Genomic DNA, 27,772 nt, shown 5'->3' on the forward strand with positions numbered 1-27,772 from the left:
CCATCACCTTCCTTTCTCGGAGAAAGTCCGAATCAAAGCTCTTGCTATGCTAGGGACTTTCTTTGGAAAAATACACAAATGGCTCCCTTGTCTCTATATCGAACTTCCTGCAAAACGGCACCCATTTTTTGGCAAATCCTACAGTTTCTACGAGAGAGTAGAAAGTGATGGGAGAGGCAGCGTCGTCTGAGACATAGCATGCGAATTTCTGGACTGGATAATCGATTGCAAGAACTGAAAGAACAATGTTGGTGGTCATTATTGCAGGCTCTTTGAAAGGATCTGATGTAGTGATAATTATGTCCATAGGAGGGAGCTTTGAAGTAAATTCTCCACTATATCTGCATGCAAGTCTCTCTGGATACGTTCTATAGTGAACGAGTAGCCATCTCAGGTTGCACTCAAGAATCCATTGGAAAGCAAACCAGAGCTCGCAGGCAAAGGCTAGAATCCAAACCACATAAGATTCATCAAGGGGATTCAATAGACAATAGCCCAAAAAGGAGAGCATAAGTAACAAATGAAGGAAAGCATAAACTCGATATAGCTTCGGCTTCTCTACAACTTTTTCATACAGAGGAGGATCAACGACTTTGAATCCGTTGTCCATTTTCAGAACTAAACTGTGAGCTATCTGCGTGGAGGAGAGTGGTCGCAGAGAACACGGAAGTGAATAATATATGAAACAGACAAAGCCATCGCTGTTACAGTGACTAGATGAAAGTGTCGTAGAAGATTTGTATGTACCGTTTCGTTTTCATATACATATTCCTCGCACCAGGAACATTGGCCGCCATCTGTGCAATGAAGTTGAACGCCTCTTCCCAACGAAATCCTGGTTTTGACGAAAGTTATTCCTTCCCTTGTCTTGCCTTGGAGAGCGCCCTACTCTTACAAATTTTCTTACAATGACACAATTACTCCTGCGTCCCTTCGGAAACTTACAAGTTTTGGAGTGGATTTGATACGAACTGGGCGCGGGACAACAAAAAATTTTGGTGTTGGACTGAGTGTGTAGCGCGCTATCCCAGTGCGTAGCGCATAGCTTCAATGCGTAGCACACCTTCCAGTTTCCAATTTTTTCACCCTTTTAACATCCATCAATATTGAAACGCTGCTACATGCCATTGAAATGCTGGATTTTATCCTTTGAATACTAAATCAACATGGCTGATGTGATCACGAGGGTGAATTCAAAACACATAACCCGACTTTATAATTCTGCCAGAAAATTTGTGCTGTTCATTTTGCAAATTTGTTTGCACTATTCTTGAGCCCATCTATCAAAACACCTAATTATGTTGCCTGATCTTTCCTTGTCTTTATAAACTCTTAAGTTTATGCAAATCAGGTAGTTTTCCCCACGTACCATTACTCGAACAATATGAGAAAGTTCATATTTTGAAACTTAGCAAAAGTTCTTGCTACAGGTGCTAATAAACTTGATTTACCAGGGCATTTCAAAACAGGTCTTTAATTTTGGCATCTCAATCACAATACATGGTAATTTTAGCATCTCAATCACAGTACACTGATAGCATAGCAGCGTATTTACAGAAAACAAATTTGAAAATTTCTTCTTCAAAACTGAGTTTTGAAGAAGAAATACCTTTGAGCACTTTGACGATGACAATCCTGAAACGAAAACTTATCGAAGCTCCCTTATGGCCTTCAAGTGTTATTGAAACTTTGACAGCCACCTGTCTGAATTGGACTCTAACAGAGGACTTTAAGAAAACGAAGTCAAACATTGGCTCCAATGGGGATGGCAGCTGCCACTTCATGGAGGTGCTAAGAACCACAGAGCTTTGGGAGAGCAGACAGTGCCTCCGTCCATTGGGTGATGGAGTCATTATTGCAACAGACAACACGAGACTTCCGACTCATTTATGAACTGAAACATGACTGAAATGATCGAAAAACTTGCTCAGCAAACTTCACACTACAACTGTAAATGAAACTCAGAACGAAATGCTGCATTTTGGCTGCTTATTTATTTACAAAAGCTACCCTACTTTGCTGCAAAAATAGTAGATCAGGTAATACTGAAATGCCAGATCAACCATTCAAGTAAACCTGAGAATGACGCCGCTTGAGAAGGCTTCCGCTAGGACACAGATGTAATTGCTGGCAGTCCTTCATACACGTAATGAGCCTGGTCACGGAAAAGACAGCCTGATCCATCAATCAAATTGAAAAACGTTTCCATGTATGTAGCCATTGGATCGCGAAAGCCAGACTCTGTTGCCTGCCCCAATTCCGCAATACATACCTCCAGCTGCACGTTGTCAATGCAAACATCTGTAGGCAATTCTATGATTTCTTGTTGCGAAGGAGGAAGGATTTCCAAGAACTTTTTAGGGTCTTTGAAATCATATGACTGGATCTACTCATCTAGACACTGAATTTCCTTCTCAACTCTTTCAACAACTAATTCACAAACACCAGTTTTAGCTTCAAGAGGGAACTTTGGAGATTTCAAACATTGAAGCAAGGCACTGAAAAATTCTTCATTAATTTCAGAATCTGCTAACTGATTTCTTACTTCTTTTGCAGCTTCACACAGTGTAGGGTTTACCATTAAATAAATGGATCAGCGAGCACTGGAATGTCTGGATCGCGTTGGAGTCGCCAGGTGAATTTTTTCAGCCTTCATAAGTGTCCGACTGCTGTCCACCATCAGCATCATATCTGCAACTTGATTTCATGTACCAGAGCAAGACAATCTACAAGTCGAATGTCACATCAACAACAAACCATCTTCCCCAGTATGGTCGCTACTATGTTAGCGTTCGAATTTGCCTCAGGCTGAGGAAGGAAAAACTCAAGGCAACATCAAACCAAGCTCAGCCTCGTAGCTAGCCCTATGAGGACAGGAGAGGGCTCTCTTCGGGTCTATCTCGGCAGACAAGTTTTCAAAGGGGCTGAGATGACCGATAAAGAATACTGATCTTAGGCTAGTAAAGAGATATGAAAAGGGGTTTTAATGAATGATTGGGTTTCCTAGGCTGCATGGGGCAAAGAACAACTTGAACAGGGAAATGTAATAAAAAACACAAATTATCTCCTGAGGCAAGATAGGCAAGAAATTTAACAATTAAATTGAGATAAACGGAATGGCAAGACTACTGAGAAGTCGACAAGGGCATAGAAGATGGATCCTTGTCAAATAGAAGAAAACATCAAATATGAACACTTCCTCAAGACAGAGCAAATAAATTGAATTCTGCCTTTCTCACTTAAACGTTTTCAACAGAAATGATTATGAAATGAAACAGTAAACATAACAAGGAACGTATGAGACAAAGAAGCAACATATGTCAAATGTCATACCACAGGAATCTCAGGAGTCAGAGCTGTATTTTTTTATTGGATCCTTGTCAAAACTGTATAATGAAACTCTCTTTTCCTCCATGCACCACTCTCAGAATTCTCTCCACTCCCCAAATATTTTTACATACAATAAATAGACCAAAAAACTTTCCCCTACAGGTCGACGAAAAAATCATGAGCTGTTTCAACTATAATTGCAAGAATAGAAAGAGTCATCCATTTTTTCTAAAAACAAAGCATCGTTTCCCTTGAATTCCTCTGATGGCCGACAAACTGGAGCGCAAATCCCGTTGGATCATTAACTGAAGCCTTTAACATGAGATCGAATCCTATTTCCTCTGCTGTGATAGATATCTTTGTTTTGTTTTAGGTGTATTTTGACTTGGCATTTTTCATTTGCTATTTTAAATAAAAACCAATTTTTAATAAAACTAGATTTTTTACTTTTTATCTCCTTTGTTTTCATATATGACCTTAACTACACTGGAGTGATTGCGAACATCTGAACTTCCATGAGGGAAACCATCAACACCATCGAGACATATCGACTCTAACGGGACTTCCTGCGTCTCCAATACTTTTGTAATCCTTCTCTTCAAATCCTCATATTCATCCTCCATCTCCTTCCTTTCTCGGAGAAAGTTCGAATCAAAGCTCTTGCTATGCTAGGGACTTTCTTTGGAAAAATACACAAATGGCTCCCTTGTCTCTATATCGAACTTCCTGCAAAACGGCACCCATTTTTTGGCAAATCTTATAGTTTCTACGAGAGAGTAGAAAGTGATGGGAGAGGCAGCGTCGTCTGAGACATAGCATGCGAATTTCTGGACTGGATAATCGATTGCAAGAACTGAAAGAACAATGTTGGTGGTCATTATTGCAGGCTCTTTGAAAGGATCTGATGTAGTGATAATTATGTCCATAGGAGGGAGCTTTGAAGTAAATTCTCCACTATATCTGCATGCAAGTCTCTCTGGATACGTTCTATAGTGAACGAGTAGCCATCTCAGGATGCACTCAAGAATCCATTGGAAAGCAAACCAGAGCTCGCAGGCAAAGGCTAGAATCCAAACCACATAAGATTCATCAAGGGGATTCAATAGACGATAGCCCAAAAAGGAGAGCATAAGTAACAAATGAAGGAAAGCATAAACTCGATATAGCTTCGGCTTCTCTACAACTTTTTCATACAGAGGAGGATCAACGACTTTGAATCCGTTGTCCATTTTCAGAACTAAACTGTGAGCTATCTGCGTGGAGGAGAGTGGTCGCAGAGGACACGGAAGTGAATAATATATGAAACAGACAAAGCCATCGCTGTTACAGTGACTAGATGAAAGTGTCGTAGAAGATTTGTATGTACCGTTTCGTTTTCATATACATATTCCTCGCACCAGGAACATTGGCCGCCATCTGTGCAATGAAGTTGAACGCCTCTTCCCAACGAAATCCTGGTTTTGACGAAAGTTATTCCTTCCCTTGTCTTGCCTTGGAGAGCGCCCTACTCTTACAAATTTTCTTACAATGACACAATTACTCCTGCATCCCTTCGGAAACTTGCAAGTTTTGGAGTGGATTTGATACGAACTGGGCGCGGGACAACAAAAAATTTTGTTGTTGGACTGAGTGCATAGCACGCTATCCCAGTGCGTAGCGCATAGCTTCAATGCGTAGCACACCTTCCAGTTTCCAATTTTTTCACCCTTTTAACATCCATCAATATTGAAATGCTGCTACATGCCATTGAAATGCTGGATTTTATCCTTTGAATACTAAATCAACATGGCTTATGTGATCACAAGGGTGAATTCAAAACACATAACCCGACTTTATAATTCTGCCAGAAAATTTGTGCTATTCATTTTGCAAATTTGTTTGCACTATTCTTGAGCCCATCTATCAAAACACCTAATTATGTTGCCTGATCTTTCCTTGTCTTTATAAACTCTTAAGTTTATGCAAATCAGGTAGTTTTCCCCACATACCATTACTCGAACAATATGAGAAAGTTCATATTTTGAAACTTAGCAAAAGTTCTTGCTACAGGTGCTAATAAACTTGATTTACCAGGGCATTTCAAAACAGGTCTTTAATTTTGGCATCTCAATCACAATACATGGTAATTTTAGCATCTCAATCACAGTACACTGATAGCATAGCAGCGTATTTACAGAAAACAAATTTGAAAATTTCTTCTTCAAAATTGAGTTTTGAAGAAGAAATACCTTTGAGCACTTTGACGATGACAATCCTGAAACGAAAACTTATCGAAGCTCCCTTCTGGCCTTCAAGTGTTATTGAAACTTTGACAGCCACCTGTCTGAATTGGACTCTAACAGAGGACTTTAAGAAAACGAAGTCTAACATTGGCTCCAATGGGGATGGCAGCTGCCACTTCATGGAGGTGCTAAGAACCGCAGAGCTTTGGGAGAGCAGACAGTGCCTCCGTCCATTGGGCGATGGAGTCATTATTGCAACAGACAACACGAGACTTCCGACTCATTTATGGACTGAAACATGACTGAAATGATCGAAAAACTTGCTCAGCAAACTTCACACTACAACTGTAAATGAAACTCAGAACGAAATGCTGCCTTTTGGCTGCTTATTTATTTACAAAATCTACCCTACTTTGCTGCAAAAACAGTAGATCAGGTAATACTGAAATGCCAGATCAACCATTCAAGTAAACCTGAGAATGACGCCGCTTGAGAAGGCTTCCGCTAGAACACAGATGTAATTGCTGGCAGTCCTTCATACACGTAATGAGCCTGGTCACGGAAAAGACAGCCTGATCCATCAATCAAACTGAAAAACGTTTCCATGTATGTAGCCATTGGATCGCGAAAGCCAGACTCTGTTGGCTGCCCCAATTCCGCAATACATACCTCCAGCTGCACGCTGTCAATGCAAACATCTGTAGGCAATTCTATGATTTCTTGTTGCGAAGGAGGAAGGATTTCCAAGAACTTTTTAGGGTCTTTGAAATCATATGACTGGATCTGCTCATCTAGACACTGAATCTCCTTCTCAACTCTTTCAACAACTAATTCACAAACACCAGTTTTAGCTTCAAGAGGGAACTTTGGAGATTTCAAACATTGAAGCAAGGCACTGAAAAATTCTTCATTAATTTCAGAATCTGCTAACTGATTTCTTATTTCTTTTGCAGCTTCACACAGTGCAGGGTTTACCATTGAATAAATGGATCAGCGAGCACTGGAATGTCTGGATCGCGTTGGAGTCGCCAGGTGAATTTTTTTAGCCTTCATAAGTGTCCGACTGCTGTCCACCATCAGCATCAGATCTGCAACTTGATTTCATGTACCGGAGCAAGACAATCTACAAGTCGAATGTCACATCAACAAAAAACCATCTTCCCCAGTATGGTCGCTACTATGTTAGCGTTCGAATTTGCCTCAGGCTGAGGAAGGAAAAACTCAAGGCAACATCAAACCAAGCTCAGCCTCGTAGCTAGCCCTATGAGGACAGGAGAGGGCTCTCTTCGGGTCTATCTCAGCAGACAAGTTTTCAAAGGGGCTGAGATGACCGATAAAGAAAACTGATCTCAGGCTAGTAAAGAGATATGAAAAGGGGTTTTAATGAATGATTGGGTTTCCTAGGCTGCATGGGGCAAAGAACAGCTTGAACAGGGAAATGTAATAAAAAACACAGATTATCTCCTGAGGCAAGATAGGCAAGAAATTTAACAATTAAATTGAGATAAACGGAATGGCAAGACTACTGAGAAGTCGACAAGGGCATAGAAGATGGATCCTTGTCAAATAGAAGAAAACATCAAATATGAACACTTCCTCAAGACAGAGCAAATAAATTGAATTCTGCCTTTCTCACTTAAACGTTTTCAACAGAAATGATTATGAAATGAAACAGTAAACATAACAAGGAACGTATGAGACAAAGAAGCAACATATGTCAAATGTCATACCACAGGAATCTCAGGAGTCAGAGCTGTATTTTTTTATTGGATCCTTGTCAAAACTGTATAATGAAACTCTCTTTTCCTCCATGCACCACTCTCAGAATTCTCTCCACTCCCCAAATATTTTTACATACAATAAATAGACCAAAAAACTTTCCCCTACAGGTCAACGAAAAAATCATGAGCTGTTTCAACTATAATTGCAAGAATAGAAAGAGTCATCCATTTTTTCTAAAAACAAAGCATCGTTTCCTTGAATTCCTCTGATGGCCGACAAACTGGAGCGCAAATCCCGTTGGATCATTAACTGAAGCCTTTAACATGAGATCGAAATCTATTTCCTCTGCTGTGATAGATATCTTTGTTTTGTTTTAGGTGTATTTTGACTTGGCATTTTTCATTTGCTATTTTAAATAAAAACCAATTTTTAATAAAACTAGATTTTTTACTTTTTATCTCCTTTGTTTTCATATATGACCTTAACTACACTGGAGTGATTGCGAACATCTGAACTTCCATGAGCGAAACCATCAACACCATCGAGACATATCGACTCTAACGGGACTTCCTGCGTCTACAATACTTTTGTAATCCTTCTCTTCAAATCCTCATATTCATCCTCCATCTCCATCCTTTCTCGAAGAAAGTTCGAATCAAAGCTCTTGCTATGCTAGGGACTTTCTTTGGAAAAATACACAAATGGCTCCCTTGTCTCTATATCGAACTTCCTGCAAAACGGCACCCATTTTTGGCAAATCCTACAGTTTCTACGAAACAGTAGAAAGTGATGGGAGAGGCAGCGTCGTCTGAGACATAGCATGCGAATTTCTGGACTGGATAATCGATTGCAAGAACTGAAAGAACAATGTTGGTGGTCATTATTGCAGGCTCTTTGAAAGGATCTGATGTAGTGATAATAATGTCCATAGGAGGGAGCTTTGAAGTAAATTCTCCACTATATCTGCATGCAAGTCTCTCTGGATACGTTCTATAGTGAACGAGTAGCCATCTCAGGTTGCACTCAAGAATCCATTGGAAAGCAAACCAGAGCTCGCAGGCAAAGGCTAGAATCCAAACCACATAAGATTCATCAAGGGGATTCAATAGACGATAGCCCAAAAAGGAGAGCATAAGTAACAAATGAAGGAAAGCATAAACTCGATATAGCTTCGGCTTCTCTACAACTTTTTCATACAGAGGAGGATCAACGACTTTGAATCCGTTGTCCATTTTCAGAACTAAACTGTGAGCTATCTGCGTGGAGGAGAGTGGTCGCAGAGGACACGGAAGTGAATAATATATGAAACAGACAAAGCCATCGCTGTTACAGTGACTAGATGAAAGTGTCGTAGAAGATTTGTATGTATCGTTTCGTTTTCATATACATATTCCTCGCACCAGGAACATTGGCTGCCATCTGTGCAATGAAGTTGAACACCTCTTCCCAACGAAATCCTGGTTTTGACGAAAGTTATTCCTTCCCTTGTCTTGCCTTGGAGAGCGCCCTACTCTTACAAATTTTCTTACAATGACACAATTACTCCTGCGTCCCTTCGGAAACTTGCAAGTTTTGGAGTGGATTTGATACGAACTGGGCGCGGGACAACAAAAAATTTTGGTGTTGGACTGAGTGCATAGCGCGCTATCCCAGTGCGTACCGCATAGCTTCAATGCGTAGCACACCTTCCAGTTTCCAATTTTTTCACCCTTTTAACATCCATCAATATTGAAACGCTGCTACATGCCATTGAAATGCTGGATTTTATCCTTTGAATACTAAATCAACATGGCTGATGTGATCACGAGGGTGAATTCAAAACACATAACCCAACTTTATAATTCTGCCAGAAAATTTGTGCTGTTCATTTTGCAAATTTGTTTGCACTATTCTTGAGCCCATCTATCAAAACACCTAATTATGTTGCCTGATCTTTCCTTGTCTTTATAAACTCTTAAGTTTATGCAAATCAGGTAGTTTCCCCCACATACCATTACTCGAACAATATGAGAAAGTTCATATTTTGAAACTTAGCAAAAGTTCTTGCTACAGGTGCTAATAAACTTGATTTACCAGGGCATTTCAAAACAGGTCTTTAATTTTGGCATCTCAATCACAATACATGGTAATTTTAGCATCTCAATCACAGTACACTGATAGCATAGCAGCGTATTTACAGAAAACAAATTTGAAAATTTCTTCTTCAAAACTGAGTTTTTAAGAAGAAATACCTTTGAGCACTTTGACGATGACAATCCTGAAACGAAAACTTATCGAAGCTCCCTTCTGGCCTTCAAGTGTTATTGAAACTTTGACAGCCACCTGTCTGAATTGGACTCTAACAGAGGACTTTAAGAAAACGAAGTCTAACATTGGCTCCAATGGGGATGGCAGCTGCCACTTCATGGAGGTGCTAAGAACCGCAAAGCTTTGGGAGAGCAGACAGTGCCTCCGTCCATTGGGCGATGGAGTCATTATTGCAACAGAAAACACGAGACTTCCGACTCATTTGTGGACTGAAACATGACTGAAATGATCAAAAAACTTGCTCAGCAAACTTCACACTACAACTGTAAATGAAACTCAGAACGAAATGCTGCCTTTTGGCTGCTTATTTATTTACAAAAGCTACCCTACTTTGCTACAAAAATAGTAGATCAGGTAATATTGAAATGCCAGATCAACCATTCAAGTAAACCTGAGAATGACGCCGCTTGAGAAGGCTTCCGCTAGGACACAGATGTAATTGCTGGCAGTCCTTCATACACGTAATGAGCCTGGTCACGGAAAAGATAGCCTGATCCATCAATCAAACTGAAAAACGTTTCCATGTATGTAGCCATTGGATCGCGAAAGCCAGACTCTGTTGGCTGCCCCAATTCCGCAATACATACCTCCAGCTGCACGCTGTCAATGCAAACATCTGTAGGCAATTCTATGATTTCTTGTTGCGAAGGAGGAAGGATTTCCAAGAACTTTTTAGGGTCTTTGAAATCATATGACTGGATCTGCTCATCTAGACACTGAATCTCCTTCTCAACTCTTTCAACAACTAATTCACAAACACCAGTTTTAGCTTCAAGAGGGAACTTTGGAGATTTCAAACATTGAAGCAAGGCACTGAAAAATTCTTCATTAATTTCAGAATCTGCTAACTGATTTCTTACTTCTTTTGCAGCTTCACACAGTGTAGGGTTTACCATTGAATAAATGGATCAGCGAGCACTGGAATGTCTGGATCGCGTTGGAGTTGCCAGGTGAATTTTTTCAGCCTTCATAAGTATCCGACTGCTGTCCACCATCAGCATCAGATCTGCAACTTGATTTCATGTACCGGAGCAAGACAATCTACAAGTCGAATGTCACATCAACAGCAAACCATCTTCCCCAGTATGGTCGCTACTATGTTAGCATTCGAATTTTCCTCAGGCTGAGGAAGGAAAAACTCAAGGCAACATCAAACCAAGCTTAGCCTCGTAGCTAGCCCTATGAGGACAGGAGAGGGCTCTCTTCGGGTCTATCTCGGCAGACAAGTTTTCAAAGGGGCTGAGATAACCGATAAAGAATACTGATCTTAGGCTAGTAAAGAGATATGAAAAGGGGTTTTAATGAATGATTGGGTTTCCTAGGCTGCATGGGGCAAAGAACAACTTGAACAGGGAAATGTAATAAAAAACACAGATTATCTCCTGAGGCTAGATAGGCAAGAAATTTAACAATTAAATTGAGATAAACGGAATGGCAAGACTGCTGAGAAGTCGACAAGGGCATAGAAGATGGATCCTTGTCAAACAGAAGAAAACATTAAATATGAACACTTCCTCAAGACAAAGCAAATAGATTGAATTCTGCCTTTCTCACTTAAAAGTTTTCAACAGAAATGATTATGAAATGAAACAGTAAACATAACAAGGAACGTATGAGACAGAGAAGCAACATATGTCAAATGTCATACCACAGGAATCTTAGGAGTCAGAGCTGTATTTTTTTATTGAATCCCTGTCAAAAATGTACAATGAAACTATGTTTTCCTCCACGCACCACTCTCAGAATTCCCTCCACTCCCCAGATATTTTTACATACAATAAATAGACCAAAAAACTTTCCCCTACAGGTCGATGAAAAAATCATGAGCTGCTTCAACTATAATTGCAAGAATAGAAAGAGTCATCCATTTTTTCTAAAAACAGAGCATTGTTTCCCTTGAATTCCTCTGATGGCCGACAAACTAGAGTGCAAATCCCGTTGGATCATTAACTAAAGAATTTAACAGGAGATCGAATCCTATTTCCTCTGCTGTGATAGATATCTTTGTGTTGTTTTAGGTGTATTTTGACTTGGCATTTTTCATTTTCTATTTTAAATAAAAACCAATTTTTAATAAAACTAGATTTTTTACTTTTTATCTCCTTTGTTTTCATATATGACCTTAACTACACTGGAGTGATTGCGAACATCTGAACTTCCATGAGCGAAACCATCAACACCATCAAGACATATCGACTCTAACGGGACTTCCTGCGTCTCCAATACTTTTGTAATCCTACTCTTCAAATCCTCATATTCATCCTCCATCTCCTTCCTTTCTCGGAGAAAGTTCGAATCAAAGCTCTTGCTATGCTGGGGACTTTCTTTGGAAAAATACACAAATGGCGCCCTTGTCTCTATATCGAACTTCCTGCAAAACGGCACCCATTTTTGGCAAATCCTACAGTTTCTACAAGAGAGTAGAGAGTGATGGGAGAGGCACCGTCGTTTGAGACATAGCATGCGAATTTCTGGATTGAATAATCGATTACAAGCACTGAAAGAATGGTGTTGGCGGTCATTGTTGCAGGCTCTTTGAAAGGATCTGATGTAGTGATAATTATGTCCACAGGAGGGAGCTTTGAAGTAAATTCTCCACTATATCTGCATGCAAGTCTCTCTGGATACGTTCTATAGTGAACGAGTAGCCATCTCAGGTTGCACTCAAGAATCCATTGGAAAACAAACCAGAGCTCGCAGGCAAAGGCTAGAATCCAAACCACATAAGATTCATCAAGGGGATTCAATAGACGATAGCCCAAAGAGGAGAGCATAAGTAACAAATGAAGGAAAGCATAAAATCGATATAGCTTCGGCTTCTCTACAACTTTTTCATACAGAGGAGGATCAACGACTTTGAATCCATTCTCCATTTTTGGAACTAAACTGCGAGCTCTCTGCGTGGAGGAGAGTGGTCACAGAGGACACGGAAGTGAATAATATATGAAACAGACAAAGCCATCACTGTTACAGTGACTAGATGAAAGTGTCGTAGAAGATTTGTATGTACCGTTTCGTTTTCATATACATATTCCTCGCACCAGGAACATTGGCCGCCATCTGTGCAGTGAAGTTGAACACCTCTTCCCCACGAAATCCTGGTTTTGACGAAAGTTATTCCTTCCCTCGTCTTGCCTTGGAGAGGCCCTACTCTTACAAATTTTCTTACAATGACACAATTACTCCTGCGTCCCTTCAGAAACTTGCAAGTTTTGGAGTGGATTTGATACGAACTGGGCGCGGGACAACAAAAAATTTTGGTGTTGGACTGAGTGTGTAGCGCGCTATCCCAGTGCGTAGCGCACAGCTTCAATGCGTAGCGCACCTTCCGGTTTCCAATTTTTTCACCCTTTTAACATCCATCAATACTGAAACGCTGCTACGTGCCATTGAAATGCTGGATTTTATCCTTTGAATACTAAATCAACATGGTTGATGTGATCACGAGGGTGAATTCAAAACACATAACCCGACTTTATAATTCTACCAGAAAATTTGTGTTGTTCATTTTGCAAATTTGTTTGCACTATTCTTGAGCCTATCTATCAAAACACCTAATTATGTTGCCTGATATTTCCTTGTCTTTATAAACTCTTAAGTTTATGCAAATCAGGTAGTTTTCCCCACGTACCATTACTCGAACAATATGAGAAAGTTCATATTTTGAAACTTAGCAAAAGTTCTTGCTGCAGGTGCTAATAAACTTGATTTACCAAGGCATTTCAAAACAGGTCTTTAATTTTGGCATCTCAATCACAATACATGGTAATTTTGGCATCTCAATCACAGTACACTGATAGCATTTGTGCGTATTTACAGAAAACAAATTTGAAAATTTCTTCTTCAAAACCAAGTTTTGAAGAAGAAATACCTTTAAGCACTTTGACGATGACAATCCTGAAAAGAAAACTTATCGAAGCTCCCTTCTGGCCTTCAATTTTTATTGAAAATTTGATAGCCACCTGTCTGAATTGGACTCTAACAGAGGACTTTAAGAAAACGAAGTCTAACAGAGACAGTAAGAGAATGAACACCATATAATTTGATAATGGAGTTCATCCAGTGTGGACTACGTCTCTGCTCCCTGGGTTAAGAGTGGGGAGGCCACTTCATTAGTATATGCAAGAAGATGAGTAGATAATGCAATATTTATCTAAACAAGGATGAATTTGTTATCTAGAGTGTTATGCCTCTCCCAAGAGATGTTCTTCTACAAAGCACTCTCACTCATAAGAGGTTCACCTTCAACATGAAAAAGGAATAATCTCTTACAAAGTGGCATGAATGGACTCACATAAGTGGCATAAAATGTACCTCTTGAATATGTTGATTAGACTCAAGGCACACTAATCACCATCACATACATCTCGAAATTCTGAGACTAATGGTTGTAAGAACAACTACTTTATGGAAAAAACAAGAAAAGTTTCCAAATGCATCAATATACCACTCATTTTGATGATGGAATAAAATTGAATGCTCAAATGAAGAAATGGGATACAGTATTGTGTTCCTTGTGAAAAGTTGTGAAATTTCAGTATAAAATTGACCCTGTTATGAAACTATCAAATCTAGGCCTCCAGGGAATCTAAAAGATTACTTGTAGATTCCTGCATCAACGTTCCATGCTCATGGTTCCATTACTTAATGTTTTACCTCTGGAAAATCACCTACTCAAATGAGAAAATCATATGCACCATCACATTTGTGGAGAAATTGTGAATCAAATGATTATAAGCTTGTCATGTTTCTTACAATATCAAAATTTGGCCCCTAGGAATCTTCAAGATTACTAAAACATTTTGCATAAGAATATTTTATGGAATATTATAGGGATTATTCCCCTATAATATTATTTCCTTGATCTGTGTGCCCACCTAGCACTGCGTTCAACATGCCTCCTTCTTGTGGTTCCTCCGCTCATTCTTTGTCAGGTTTTTCATGAATGGAAATGGGTAGTACAAAATTATGTGGGAAGACTTACCAAGACATAGGTCATTGGCCTCCCAGTCAGTAGACATAAAATTGGTCATTTCATTGGGGGTGGCCTAATTCCAACTCGCAGCCCAATCATGTCTTATTAAGATGGTGCAATTTTTTTGACTTTATTGTTCTGGGGGGCCACCCATGGGGCGAGCCAACTAATGGCTAGGCAAGCTCGATCCCCCTTGGCCCCCCAAAATAGTTGAATGTTACATATGGTAGGGTTGTATGAGTATTGTATTATATATTAATATATATTGGTTCCAAGGGTTGGCCGGGTTATGGCTTGCCACCCCATTTTTTTTCTTTTTCTTTTAAAAATAATAATAAAAAAGCATCATCAGATTTTTAGAGGTGACTGGAAAAATTATGTAAGAGACAATTTTACTAGTTACTGCTACTGTGTAGTGTGAAATTATTGATCATTTAGCTGCCTCAAAATTTAACGGTTCCCCCAGATTTAGTCGAACTGTCACATTTAGTTGTGCTCCAAATTTAGTTAGCAACAAAAGTAATCCTCCCCTATCTTGAAATTTTATCATTAATAACCTTCATATACGAAGTCTAATTTGATTTTCATTTGCACGATTGGAATTAGGATGATGAGCTCTTCATTCTAGTCTTAGTTTCGATGAAATCCAAGTAGTTCCATTTTTTGACTGTTTAGATCCACTTGGATCATTCATCCCAACTGAGGAGCTTTTGGTCCTCCAAAAGCATGAGCAGGACTGCAATCTTGATCTACATAGTAGTCACCTTTGATAGGCCACCTTCCCCTTCCTTTTCCTTTTTACTTTGAAACTCAGAATGGAGTAACTGGCACTTGTATCATATGCAAACCCATAACTTCTAATACATGTTCAATTACAAGACCAATCATGGCCCAAACAAACCTCATACTTGCAAGAGTTTATAACACACTCATGGTCAGGTTTACATGAAAATCATAACAATAACCATTTCCCAAGCTATCAACTAAAGACAAAAAGTATCAACATGTTTCGTTCATAAGTGATGGAAATCACTTCACCACTTTTACAAATATTTTTGCAACATGTGGTTTACAAATGTGTCCATGCTATAAAAATGTTTGATAACACAAAATCTCACACAAAAAGGTGAATGGGTATTCTTCATGTATCTAATTATTTTGAAAAACTTCACCGGTTGGTTCCTTTGTAGGTTCTTTAAGGTCCTTTTGAGATGAAATTTTATATGGAGCTCCCAACATGTGGCTTCCTGATGTCCACTCTTGTTGCAATGAGTGAAAATTTTATTTCTCCTTTAGAATTTACTAACCTTCTTCCTATACTGATGTGGAGAGGAGCCTTCATATCTTGTCCTCCTCCTCACTGTCATTATTTTCTAACACTTGGGAAAAACATGTTTATGTAAGCTACAAAAAGTCCATGGTTTTTCTATGCCATAATATTTTCTCATCATTATAGATATGCTTGTAATCAAAAGGAACATTATAATATTGAGACCTTTTATACCTTGCTTTATTGTATCTAGTGTGAATTTGATGAGAAGTAATTTCCTTAGCTCTTCCTCTGTAATGTTCACTATCACGGGAAGATTGTGGTGTGCTCTAAACATCCTCTTTTCTCAATGGTTTTAACAATGGCTTTGATTCTTTGATTACGAAATCCCTTGCTTGTGCTTACTTCAAGCATGGTCCTTCAGTGTACCCTAATCATACAAATTGATGCCTTCTTACAACCTCCAATAGCTGCATAATTACTTGGTCATTAATACTTAGTCTCTTTGCTAGATATCCCATTATCTTCATGAGATTTGAACCAATTCCTATAACGTGCCTATCTAAAGAACCAAAATCATCACCACTATGTGAAAATGAAGCTAAAGAATTACCAACACTATTTACCTCAACTATTAAGTCTGAAGCAAGTGATGATGGAATTGATAAGCCTTCATTGCACTTCAACTTTTCCAAGGCCTCTTCTATGGCTGATAATTGAAGATGCAATCTTCGCTTCTCCTCTTCTACTTCTTGTAGAAGTCTCCTCGATTCAATATTGTGCACTTGAAGGCTTTGGTTGATCTCTTCATTTGAATGATGAGAAGAAGATGAAGAAGATGAATGTTCACTCGAACATGGATATGAAGCATCGTCCTCCACTCTCTCTCAGATGATCTAGGTGGATATTGGTGGCCACATTCCTATTCCATTTCAAATGCTCACACTGCCTCTTTTAGTTTTTGAGTTTCCTTGATTGTACCACAATTTACTAGTTTTGGTAGTTTTTTGGGTCTTGAACTTCCTGAGCCATTTTGAGACCCTAAACGACATTTTTAGGGAAAATGGAGAGAATGGAAAAGTCCCAAACAAGATTACTAGTTTATTTTTGGCCTACTCTTTGAGATATTCGAATGAGGTATTATGATAGCCAAACGGAGATTGTATACCAAAGCTATGACCCCGAGAAATTGATGTACCAATTTACCCAAACGGGACCCATTGTTTTGGTGCTGCATCTCCTAGGGTTAGATTTATGGATGTTTAGGGTTTTCCATTTTTTCTCAATAATAAATTGGCTTTGGAGCCTCATTGTAACAAAATTCAAAGGTATGTAGCCACGACATCTCTTCTCATAGATAAACTACCATTGCTCGAGCTAGTTTACTTCCATTATGTTTGTAAGAAAATTTTAGTATTTTGATATTAATGAAATGAAGTGTTATTTATGATAAATTTATGTATCTATGGTTATATCTGTAATTTGTTGTGTTCCTCTTTAAGTTTGGATTAGTGGTATCAAAGCGGTCTTCTATTTCTCCATTTTTCTTTGCATGCCCCCAACTAGGTTGAGGTATAAGTAGTTAGGGATCGATTTCATTAAAACTTTGCAAGGCCAACCTCGCAAACCACAAAGGCGTCCCATGGAAGAAGAAAAGAAAGACGAGGGGTCAACAAATCCTTTCAAAATATTTCTCATGGAATCCCTCTAGGGACAAAGAAACAAGATGATGGATAACTTTGCCCAGATCCTTCGACGACTACCCACACGTGACACATATTCATCCAATATCCACTTTAGAGGTGCCACTCTTTTTAAGGTACAAGTTAAGTTTGATATTCCCATATTTGATGGCCAAGTAGATGCAGACGTCATAGATAAATGATTGAATTTGTTGGAAGAATATATTTTAGTTCATGGCTTCTCCAATTGGGAAAAAATTACTTTTGCACTTCTTAAAGTCACACCACATGTCAAGGATTGGTTGGAAACCTACTGTGAACAAAAGGAGGAGAGGAAATCCTCACTATTTTTAGTCCCACCCACTTTGGATTCTTTTCGAGATGCCATCAAGGAACAATACTACCCTGTTGGGAGTTATAAAGATAAATACATAAATTGGACCATGCTACGGTTGGGAAGGGACGAAGATGTGCTTGAGTTCACAAATATTTTCCATACCCTCTGCACTAAGTTGGGTATCAAGGATTTTGAGTGATATTTGGTACTCAAGTATTGCAGTTGTATACACAAGTACATGCAGGACCAGATGGAGTCCCTTGACATCTCCTCTCTCAACATGTCATACCTATACATTGTCAACATTGAGTAGAAGTTTAAACATAATAAGCAAGAATTTGGATCCCCGAATCCTAAGTAAGGAAAACATGCCCCTAAACCACAAAGGAAAGTCAAAAGACAAGGTGGGGTGACCCAAAAAATCCCACTGAAGCCCCAAGAAAATAAAAAAACCATGAAGACAAAGAAGGACACGAGAAAATGGTGTGAGTTCCATAGGAGCTCCACTCACAACACAAGTTAGTGTCGGGCCAAGCAGTCAATGGTGGTCGAGTTGAAGGCTTCTAAATCAGATGCATGTTCCGAATATTAGTCAAAACCCGACAAGGGGAATGAAAAAGGGAGGTAGATAATTAACGTGGATCCTAGTGCCACCGTGGCCACCACCAAAATCTAGAAAAATGAGCCTGAACATCTAGAGGAGGGGGAATGCCTCTTCCACTAACAAATGTGCATGAAAGGTTCTCCACCATAGTTCATTATTGACAGCAGGAGCCAAAAGAACCTCATTTCATCAGAGGTTGTGAAGCAGCTGGGCCTAACGACAAAAAAACATCTCCACATGTACATCATCGGGTGACTTCATTGAGGATGAGATCTCTGCGTCAGCTAGCAGTGCCACTGTCCCTACAAAATCAAGCCCTTCATAGATGACGTAATGCCTGATGTTGTTTCTCTTAAAGTTTGTGATGTATTATTAGGACAACCATACTTGTGGAAGCAACATGTTATATATGATTATAGACCCAACTTTGTGATTATTACTTTGGGTAGTAAGTTGTATAGGATACTGAAGGTAGCCTGCCTACCATCATCTCTTTGATCACTGAAAGAAATATAGTAATATCGTTTTCTAAACCTTGAATTTATTTTTCCTTATGATTTTCCCTCACGAAAAGAAGAAGGATGTGGCCACGACTTCCAAACAGGGCTAATTCGCACAACAATAGTAGACGGACAAGGTCATGGAGGAGTATAGGGACATTTTCACCTCACCTACAAGCGTAACTACACACTATTAGGTCAAGCACTCCATAGATATTACCCCAGGCATGCTGCTATCCAATGGAATGATCTATCGATGCTCTGTTCCTAAGAACGATGAGATCAAGAGGCAGGTTTAGGAGCTATTACAGAAAGGGAACATCAGGCCAAAATCGTCACCCTATGGGAGCCATATTATATTGGTACAGAAGAAGGATGAGACCTGGAGACTATGTATTGAATATCAGGTGCTGAACAAGATAATTGTCCATAATAGGTACCCAATCCCATAGATTGATGACCTTGTAGACCAGCGCAAGCGGGACAAATATTTTGGCAAGACTGACTTGAAGTCTAGTTATCACCAGGTTCCTATCAAACACTCTAATGTGTGGAAGACTACCTTAACATCCAAGGAGGGCCTTTTCGAATTGTTTGTCACTCTTTCCAGGTTGACAAATGCCCCCACAAACTTCATGATATTGATGGATGAGATCTTGTGACCCTTCACCAATGCATTCATGCTGGTGTATTTAGATGACATCTTGATATTCAAGAAAATATGGGAAGAGCACCTCCACCATATTTGAGATGTCCTTCAAACCCTGAGAGAACACAAGTTGTGTGTCAATTTGGATAAATTTATTTTTGGCATGACCCAGGTTCAATATTTGGGGTGCATCATTGATGGGCAGGGTGTGCATGTTGACCCCGCTAAGATACAACTCATTTAAGATTGGCCGGCTCCAACCACTCTAACAGAGCTTGTTATAGACATTTCTGGGCCCTACAACCCCAAGCATGAAATGTCCATAATTCAAGGGCTCCTAAGTCCCTAAAAGTGTTGTTCTAACCCCTAAAGGAACAAAGTCAACAGATTACAACTTCTCCCAGAAGTTCTCCATGAAAAACTGCTCAGAATTGGTCAAAACACGATCATTTCAGCTGCTCCACTGGCTAAGTGCATTGCATCTCACCTAAATACACTGTGTGGGTGCATTGCATTTCGAAAATCCCTTCTATGGGGTGCGATGGGCGAGAAATGACAAATGGCAGTGTCATTCCGCGAGGTGGAGAGGAAATGGAAGCTTCCAGAATCTTCTCCTGTGACACTTGCCTCATTGAATTCGACCAAGGATGAGTAAGAGACCATCAATCTCCAAGTGGAAGCAAGAACTATGAGAGGGGAGACACTAATCAAATCATGAGCTGACTCATCTCAATTACAAACATCTATATATGGATCCCTCATCCCAGAGATCCAGGGGCTGGAATTTTTCATATTGTAAGGAATTGTTGTTGGTTTCTTGAGACAAGCATTAGATTGTTGGGTGATCTAAGCTTTGTTTGAGGTGAAGAGGGGCTTTTTAGCTGGGAGGTTGATGCGGGGTCAGAACAATTGGTTGTAACTCCTCTTGGCTCTTTCTTGTTTATCAATAAAAGCTATTCAAGTTTTCCTCCATGCTCTTGTGTCATTGATGCTTGCTACATTTGTATGGTCAATTTACATATGATCCTAGATTTTTTATGATTATAGATCCATGTCTTTGTATAGTGTCAGGCTTCTGTGATCTTACAGGTACTTTGTGAAGCTGGGCGTGCAAGGGAGCAGGTAGCTAAAGACTATCAAAGAAGAGGGGAATCAAATCAGGAGATTAGCACAAGACAGAGGTTGGTCTTTCTATTCCTCTCTATCTATAATTCATAAAGGAAAAATGAAAGTATCTTTTCTCTGTTTGTTTCTAAGGCAACTGTCACACCTTAGTGGGATAGAGCAGTTCTATATAGACACTTTTCCCTGTAACAAAATGGTGACTCCTCTGGGGACGAATTAGTTTGTTTGTTTATCATTCCTTGTTGTCTATTTCATAAACTTACAGGTAGTATTCGAACTGCATTTGCCATAACAAATGCAAAGTAGATAAATGCTACTTCAATCCATCTACTGGATCTGTTTATGATTTAAACAACTGATTCACAAACTATCTGATTGCCCTTGTGATAGCTCTTAGATCCTCCTTAGATCTACCCCTGATTGTTGCATTACTGATTGCTTTTTGCTCGGCCAAAACCCAAGAACTGAATTGCAAACTGTGACCCGAAATCCAAACAAAGTCTCGTTTCTGGCCCAGCGCAGGTACTGTTCAGAGAATCTGAACTTCAGTGCACTTTCCGAGTGGAAAAGTTGCGCTGCATTTCAAATTCTCTATGTTACAGGTGCGCTGATCAGACTAGGCTCTGTGTAGTTTTGGTTTCTGTGATTCATTCTTTCCAGTTCTATTCCTGAATTTTGCTGCCTGTGATCAGTATATGTCTGTTTGAAACCCCTTTTCCTTGCTGTTATTCCGCCTCCTTTGTACAAAAGAACTGTAGATGTTTTTGTGTGTTTGTTGAGTCATTTTCAGTTCTCCTTTGCAAAAGTAGCATAATCGTACTGTCGTCCTTTGATTTGAAACTGTCGCAAGTGTCGATTTCAGTTGTAGGAAAGAGTTTGATTGTTGTTGATGGTCGATTATCCTGTTACTATTGCTTTTGGTCTGAATTTGTAATTTTCTAGTGTCAAGAACAAGTATTCATTTCAAAATCGTAAGGTGTTGTGATCGTCTCCATTTTTTATTTCGAAAATAAACTTGTTGATATTTGTCGCTTGAAAATAAATTCAAATTTGAGCATCAACTTTCTTTTTAGCATTCATATACTAAGAAAGTCGAAAACAAATACATGCATGTGCATTTTCATATAGACAGTCTGATTGGATTGATTTAGGAAAGTGCATTTAGAGTGTGCTCTTTGCTCTTTGTGAAAAGATTTTGTCTTTTTTTTCCTTAGTAGCTAGGATTTTCATTGCACAAAGAAGATAAAAAGTTTGTTTATCATCTTAGATTGCATTTTAGGAATTACATCTACATCTCATGGTGAACCTGAAAGGCAAACTTCATAAACAAGATCAACATAAAATAAATTCAATGAATCTAACAATGCTTTGGAAGTTAACGCATAACATTTAGAAGTCTAGGCTAGAGACGTATTCCGGCGTTGTAAAACCTGGTAACTGTTGTTCTCACTGATGGTTGGGTGATTCCTCCACTTTGAGATGATAAGTGCCAGTACAGACTTGTGCTCCCACGTACCGTCGAGTATATTTCGGGAGACCCCAATAGGCTTAATCCTTTATCCATAGGAAGCTGTGTCTGCCACCGTATCGATCGCAATGCACTGAACACAGCATTCGGGAAGATTGACTGCCGTACCGTAAAAGGTATTCTGCAGTTTTGCGATTGGTTTGGTAATCCCTCTACCTAGATTTCCATAGCAGTCCCTTTCGTTCCTTTTCACACTCCTTAACAGAAAAGGTCCATCTGAGCACTTTTCACTTCAGGCTCATTAAAAATCGAAGGCGACTAGAGTCATCTTTTGTTTTTTCTCGACTCTTAAAAACTGAAAAAACAAGTTGTGTCAAAGCGTATAAAATTTATTTTAAACGGAATATTCATTACCCTTTCATACGTTGATCTTGGGTTGAGAAAATGGAATCCACCAACCAAGGAATTCCCCTTGGAGGAAATCCTAGTCCCTTCTCCTCTTGGGGAGATGTTGGTGCACCCCATATGGCCACATTGTCGCTTCCATGATTGAAAATTGGTTTGCCTGTATGGCTCTTCTCAACCTCTGTCGTTCAGAACACGACAATTCCTGAACAATCAAATCAACAACTAGACGAGTCTAGAGTTACCCACCAACCTTCTACTTCCTCTAATTCTTCCTCTCCTCCTTCCTCTTCACTTGATGGGGCTGGTAAAGCCAAAATTCAAGTACCCGAGAAGAAGAAGGAAAAGAAGAAGAAAGAGAAGAAGAAGAAGGAGCCAAAAGCGAATGGGGGAAAACGAGCGTCGTCTAGCGAAAATCCACACACTGTACCGACCAGGCCTAAATCACCATGTGTCATTTGCAAAGGAGACCACTATCACAGAGATTGTCCTTGCATCCCTCGGATCTTAAGGGACTTGTCTCCTCGTTTGCACAACCCGGTGTCATCAACCTCTGATGATCATGTTGAAAACACACCATCAACTAGTGAAAGTGAAGCCCCAGCACAAAAAGGAAAATATAGATTTTCCTTGTAAACTGTGCGAAGGTAATCATGCCATCCACCGTTGTCCCTTCTTAGACGAAGCTAAAAGAGTTTTGGACAATCGTCCGGTTTCACCGTTACGACTTCCTCCTGGATATAAAAAACTCTTGCCAAGTCCGTCACTAGTTGAAAATCCGGCTGGCCCACTCAGGTGGTCGGCTGATGCATCTATCATTGAAGACAAACCATATGAACCCATACCAAATGAAAGTCAAAAGGTCAAGGCGGCAGTTGACCCGGTCTTGCCTTCAGAGGTTCCATCTTCAGATGATATAGTCACCGAAGAGAACAAGGATGACACTGTCGAAATTCTTTTCATAAGCACAGACTCCAACGAACATGGGGGCAATTTACCCATTCCTTTACCGCAGGAAGGAAGTTCGTCAGAGTCGTACCTGGCTGTCTATTCGGTCCCACCTCCGAGCAACCTAGTTGTCTCCTTCGACTGGAATCAACTAGGCAGACCCCGTTTACCAGCTAGTATACCATTCCGAATCATTGTTCAAATATATAGAATGGTTATGGCCGGTACCATCATAGATGAAGGGGCTTCTGTGAGTATCCTTTCCTTGACTGCTTGGAAAGCGCTTGGTTCGCCATCGCTTTTGCCTAAGATGAGAAATGTAACAGGCTTTGACAAAGGAACCAGTCGACCGTTAGGGATCCTTCCCAATGTGCCCATAACATTGAGAGGGAAAACTATTCACATGAACATAATGGCAGTTCAAGGACCCCTGGATTATAATCTACTCCTTGGACGAGACTATATTTATTGCATGGGAGCAATTGTCTCCTCACTCTTTAGAGTAATGTGTTTTCCGCACGAAGGAAGAGTGGTCAAGCTCATAGACCAGCTTTCATTCCCCAGTTCACGCATAGCAAATAGTCATATACCATCCCTAAATGGTCTTTTCACCTAAGAAATGTCTCAATCCCTAGTCCATCCACCTGATGAGCGCGAGTGATTCGGAGGGACATGACTGAAACCCAGGGGGCATGCACCCTGGTCTGCTTCGGCAGGAAAACTTCAGGTATAGGGTAGGTTTCTGCAGGAGAATATGACTAGTCTGTACTCCCGTCCGTGATTGGAAGAGGGGTTTATTCTAGAACAATATTCTCTTGTCAAAGTTACGTGAGTGGAGTAGCCTCCTTCACTCACCTTTGTCTATTTCAGTAAACATCGCCGAAGAAGTGTTTTGTTTGCACTGTGAATAAAACAATCTTTGGGTAACCTGTAAGAGGTAGGCCTCTCCCGGTAAAACAAATGTTTTAACGGAATAAAGAAGGGGTAACCTTGAAATTCTGTTTTATACCTGGGGGCATGCAAGCCTTTTGACATGCAAGCGAAGAGCGACTATTTATTTTTTAAATTTGTAGGTCCTCTAACCCTTTAAACTCGTAGGATTGGTCATTTCCTAACTTGCATAAAGAAAGGAGGTGGGGCAAAACTCTAAAAATTACCGTTTTTTATATGAGACATTCTTATCACACGACTGGATTAATCGAGCAGTGTTACCGCAAGGTTCAAGCTCGTTCAAAAATAAACCTGCATCGAGCAGTTTTAGCACATAGTTCAAGCTCGTTAAAAAATAAACATAAGCCATGAGCAAATGTTTCCCCCCGCGTTTAAGCTCATTAAAAAATGAACTATTCCCCAATAAATAACCATCATGAATGTAGTACTTCAGCCATTGAAGCCTTGGTCATGTTTGCACCATCACCTCCACTTTTGAATTGTCCGATCATTCACCTCCATTTGATTGTTTACCCATTTTGAGGAACAGCTGCGAAGAGTGATTTCACTAGCCATCCTTGTAACTCTACCGTGATTGGAAAATTCCAAACCTTTCCTGGAATCAGTTGCTATCCATTTTATCACTCGTTCCTCAAAAGACGAGTCTCCTTTAGGCTCTTTTCAACTGACTCATAAAATATGAAAAGATAGCCGAGCCATTGGCCTCTCCAGCTCGTTAAAGGGACAGGAAGTGATATCCCTCCTCTACATTTTAATCTTTTTGGACCTTAGGGATTATTACACAAAAAGATCGAGCGCTTGCTTTGTTCGGCTCGTTAAAAGTATCGAAAATTCATCCCTTCTATATTGTTTTATACTTTTTCGGACTTAAGGGATTAGATGACGAAAAAGGGATTTTGGAGTTACCTTTACGTTCCTTTTCAGACTCTTTAAAATTGAAAAGGACCGAGTTATCTTTGTCGTTAAACTCGTTAAAATTTTAATAGTGACAAACTTGTCTATAGACGAGAACGAGTTTCACTATCGCTAGGCTCGTTAAAACATAGCGATGGGTTTGCCCGAAGGGCAAATTATAGAACAAGAATATGTTATCCTCCTCAAGCTTGAAAAAAATAAAGAGGTACTGGTCAGCAATGACTGGGGAAAATTGGGAAGAAAACTTGAAGAAACTTTGTTCGTAGCAAGTCGCTCTTGAACATGACACTTCCACTCCGTGTCCGAGTCGTGTTGGGTTGTTTCATTCACCGGTCACATCACCATTGTCCCATCATACCATCCACATTCGGGGTTAATGCTACCAATCCATCACATCAGTGTCGCCGATATGTTCAAGAGAAGTCATTTAGAGAATTCACCTGTGTTTCACCCACTACCATACATTTATACTCCATTCTTTCATGACCGCCACCATGAACCTTATATCACCAGATCGTTTTCACCTCCATTAAAATCATTTGCTCCGTTCCGTGTCATTGATGTGGGATTCATTAAGGGCCTCCTGTGATGGATCACTTCTTGTTGACATCAGCTCATTATCCAAGAAGTTGATCTAGGAACACCCCATTCAATACTTTGAAGCTTGCATGCCTCAATGGCAAGTTTCTCACTTCCGGCGACAGGTTTACATCAATGGTCTTCGACCGAAAGATTTTGCGTGGTGTTCGATGCCAAGTCCTTTATTTACACCACATGAATTGTACTGCAGTACCTTGAGGGTCATTATCATTATCGGTGATTCCTCTCGCGCCTGTTAATAGCTTACATCATTGGCTGATAATCAGGCGATGTCTTTCCATGTTCGACTCCAGATCAACTTTCACATGGATCGACTTGTACTTCGAGTGAAGATCGAACGAGATTGAAGACGCCGGATCTAGTTTCATCCATCCGGGCTGCGATATATATTCGGAGAAATAAAGACATCAAATGTACATCATTGCCGCACAGATAATCATCCAATCAAAAGGATGATGTCTCTATCAGAATCATCAGTCTACACTCAGACGATTGTCTATCCTATGTACATGAAAATAAATTTATAAAGCTGAGCATGGGAATGCCCGCCTTAGCTAGATCATGAAAATATTTTGAAGATAATGTATTGTATTGTATCTTATTACAGGTCTCCTCCCAGCTTGAAAGAACTTCGGATCCTCATAATAAAGCATTTCACCCGACATCAAAAGATTGACGACCTCATGCTTTAGGGGGCAATTGTTATAGACATTTTTGGGCCCTACAACCCCAAGCATGAAATGTCCATAAAAAAAGGGCTCCTAAGTCCCTAAAAGTGTTGTTCTAACCCTTAAAGGAACAAAGTCAACAGATTACAGCTTCTCCCAGAAGTTCTCCATGAAAAACTGCTCATAATTGGTCAAAACAGGATCATTTCAGCTGCTCCACTGGCTAAGTGCGTTGCATCTCACCTAAATACACTGTGTGGGTGCGTTGCATTTCGAAAATCCCTTCTATGGGGTGCGATGGGCAAGAAATGACAAATGGCAGTGTCATTCCGCGAGGTGGAGAGGCAATGGAAGCTTCCAGAATCTTCTCCTGTGACACTTGCCTCACTGAATTCGACCAAGGATGAGTAAGAGACCATCAATCTCCAGGTGGAAGCAAGAACTATCAGAGGGAAGACACTAATCAAATCATGAGCTGACTCATCTCCATTACAAACATCTATATATGGATCCCTCATCCCAGAGATCCAGAGGCTGGAATTTTTCATATTGTAAGGAATTGTTGTTGGTTTCTTGAGACAAACATCAGATTGTTGGGTGATCTAAGCTTTGTTTGAGGTGAAGAGGGGATTTTTAGCTGGGAGGTTGATGCTGGGTCAGAACAACTGGTTGTAACTCCTCTTGGCTCTTTCTTGTTTATCAATAAAAGCTATTCAAGTTTTCCTCCATGCTCTTGTGTCATTGATGCTTGCTACATTTGTATGGTCAATTTACATCTGATCCTAGATTGTTTATGATTATAGATTCATGTCTTTGTATAGTGTTATGCTTCTGTGATCTTACAGGTACTTTGTGAAGCTGAGCGTGCAAGGGAGCAGGTAGCTAAAGACTATCAAAGAAGAGGGGAATCGAATCAAGAGATTAGCGCAAGACAGAGGTTGGTCTTTCTGTTCCTCTCTATCTATAATTCATAAAGGAAAAGCGAAAGTAGCTTTTCTTTGTTTGTTTCTAAGGCATCTGTCACACCTTAGTGGGATAGAGCAATTCTATATAGACACTTTTCTCTGTAATAGAGCTCCGCATCTTTCTGAGTC

General features: G+C 39.9%; 1 protein-coding gene and 1 pseudogene across 1 annotated transcript; both read right to left on the minus strand.

Moving 5' to 3' along the window:
• Nucleotides 1-49: 49 nt before the first annotated feature.
• LOC149166692 (cellulose synthase-like protein B4 pseudogene) lies at nt 50-610 on the minus strand (annotated as a pseudogene).
• A 3,388-nt stretch (nt 611-3,998) lies between these two features.
• On the minus strand, nt 3,999-4,559 carry LOC149166693 (cellulose synthase-like protein B4). The gene has a single exon (XM_089430225.1). It carries the CDS (start codon nt 4,557-4,559, stop codon nt 3,999-4,001), a length of 561 nt encoding a protein of 186 aa, XP_089286351.1.
• Nucleotides 4,560-27,772: the final 23,213 nt, after the last annotated feature.

The sequence above is a fragment of the Pinus tabuliformis genome, chromosome 5_1, assembly GCF_031772625.1.
Source record: "Pinus tabuliformis cultivar Carrire ecotype Pingquan chromosome 5_1, CPIR1, whole genome shotgun sequence".
NCBI classification, from domain to species: domain Eukaryota; kingdom Viridiplantae; phylum Streptophyta; class Pinopsida; order Pinales; family Pinaceae; genus Pinus; species Pinus tabuliformis.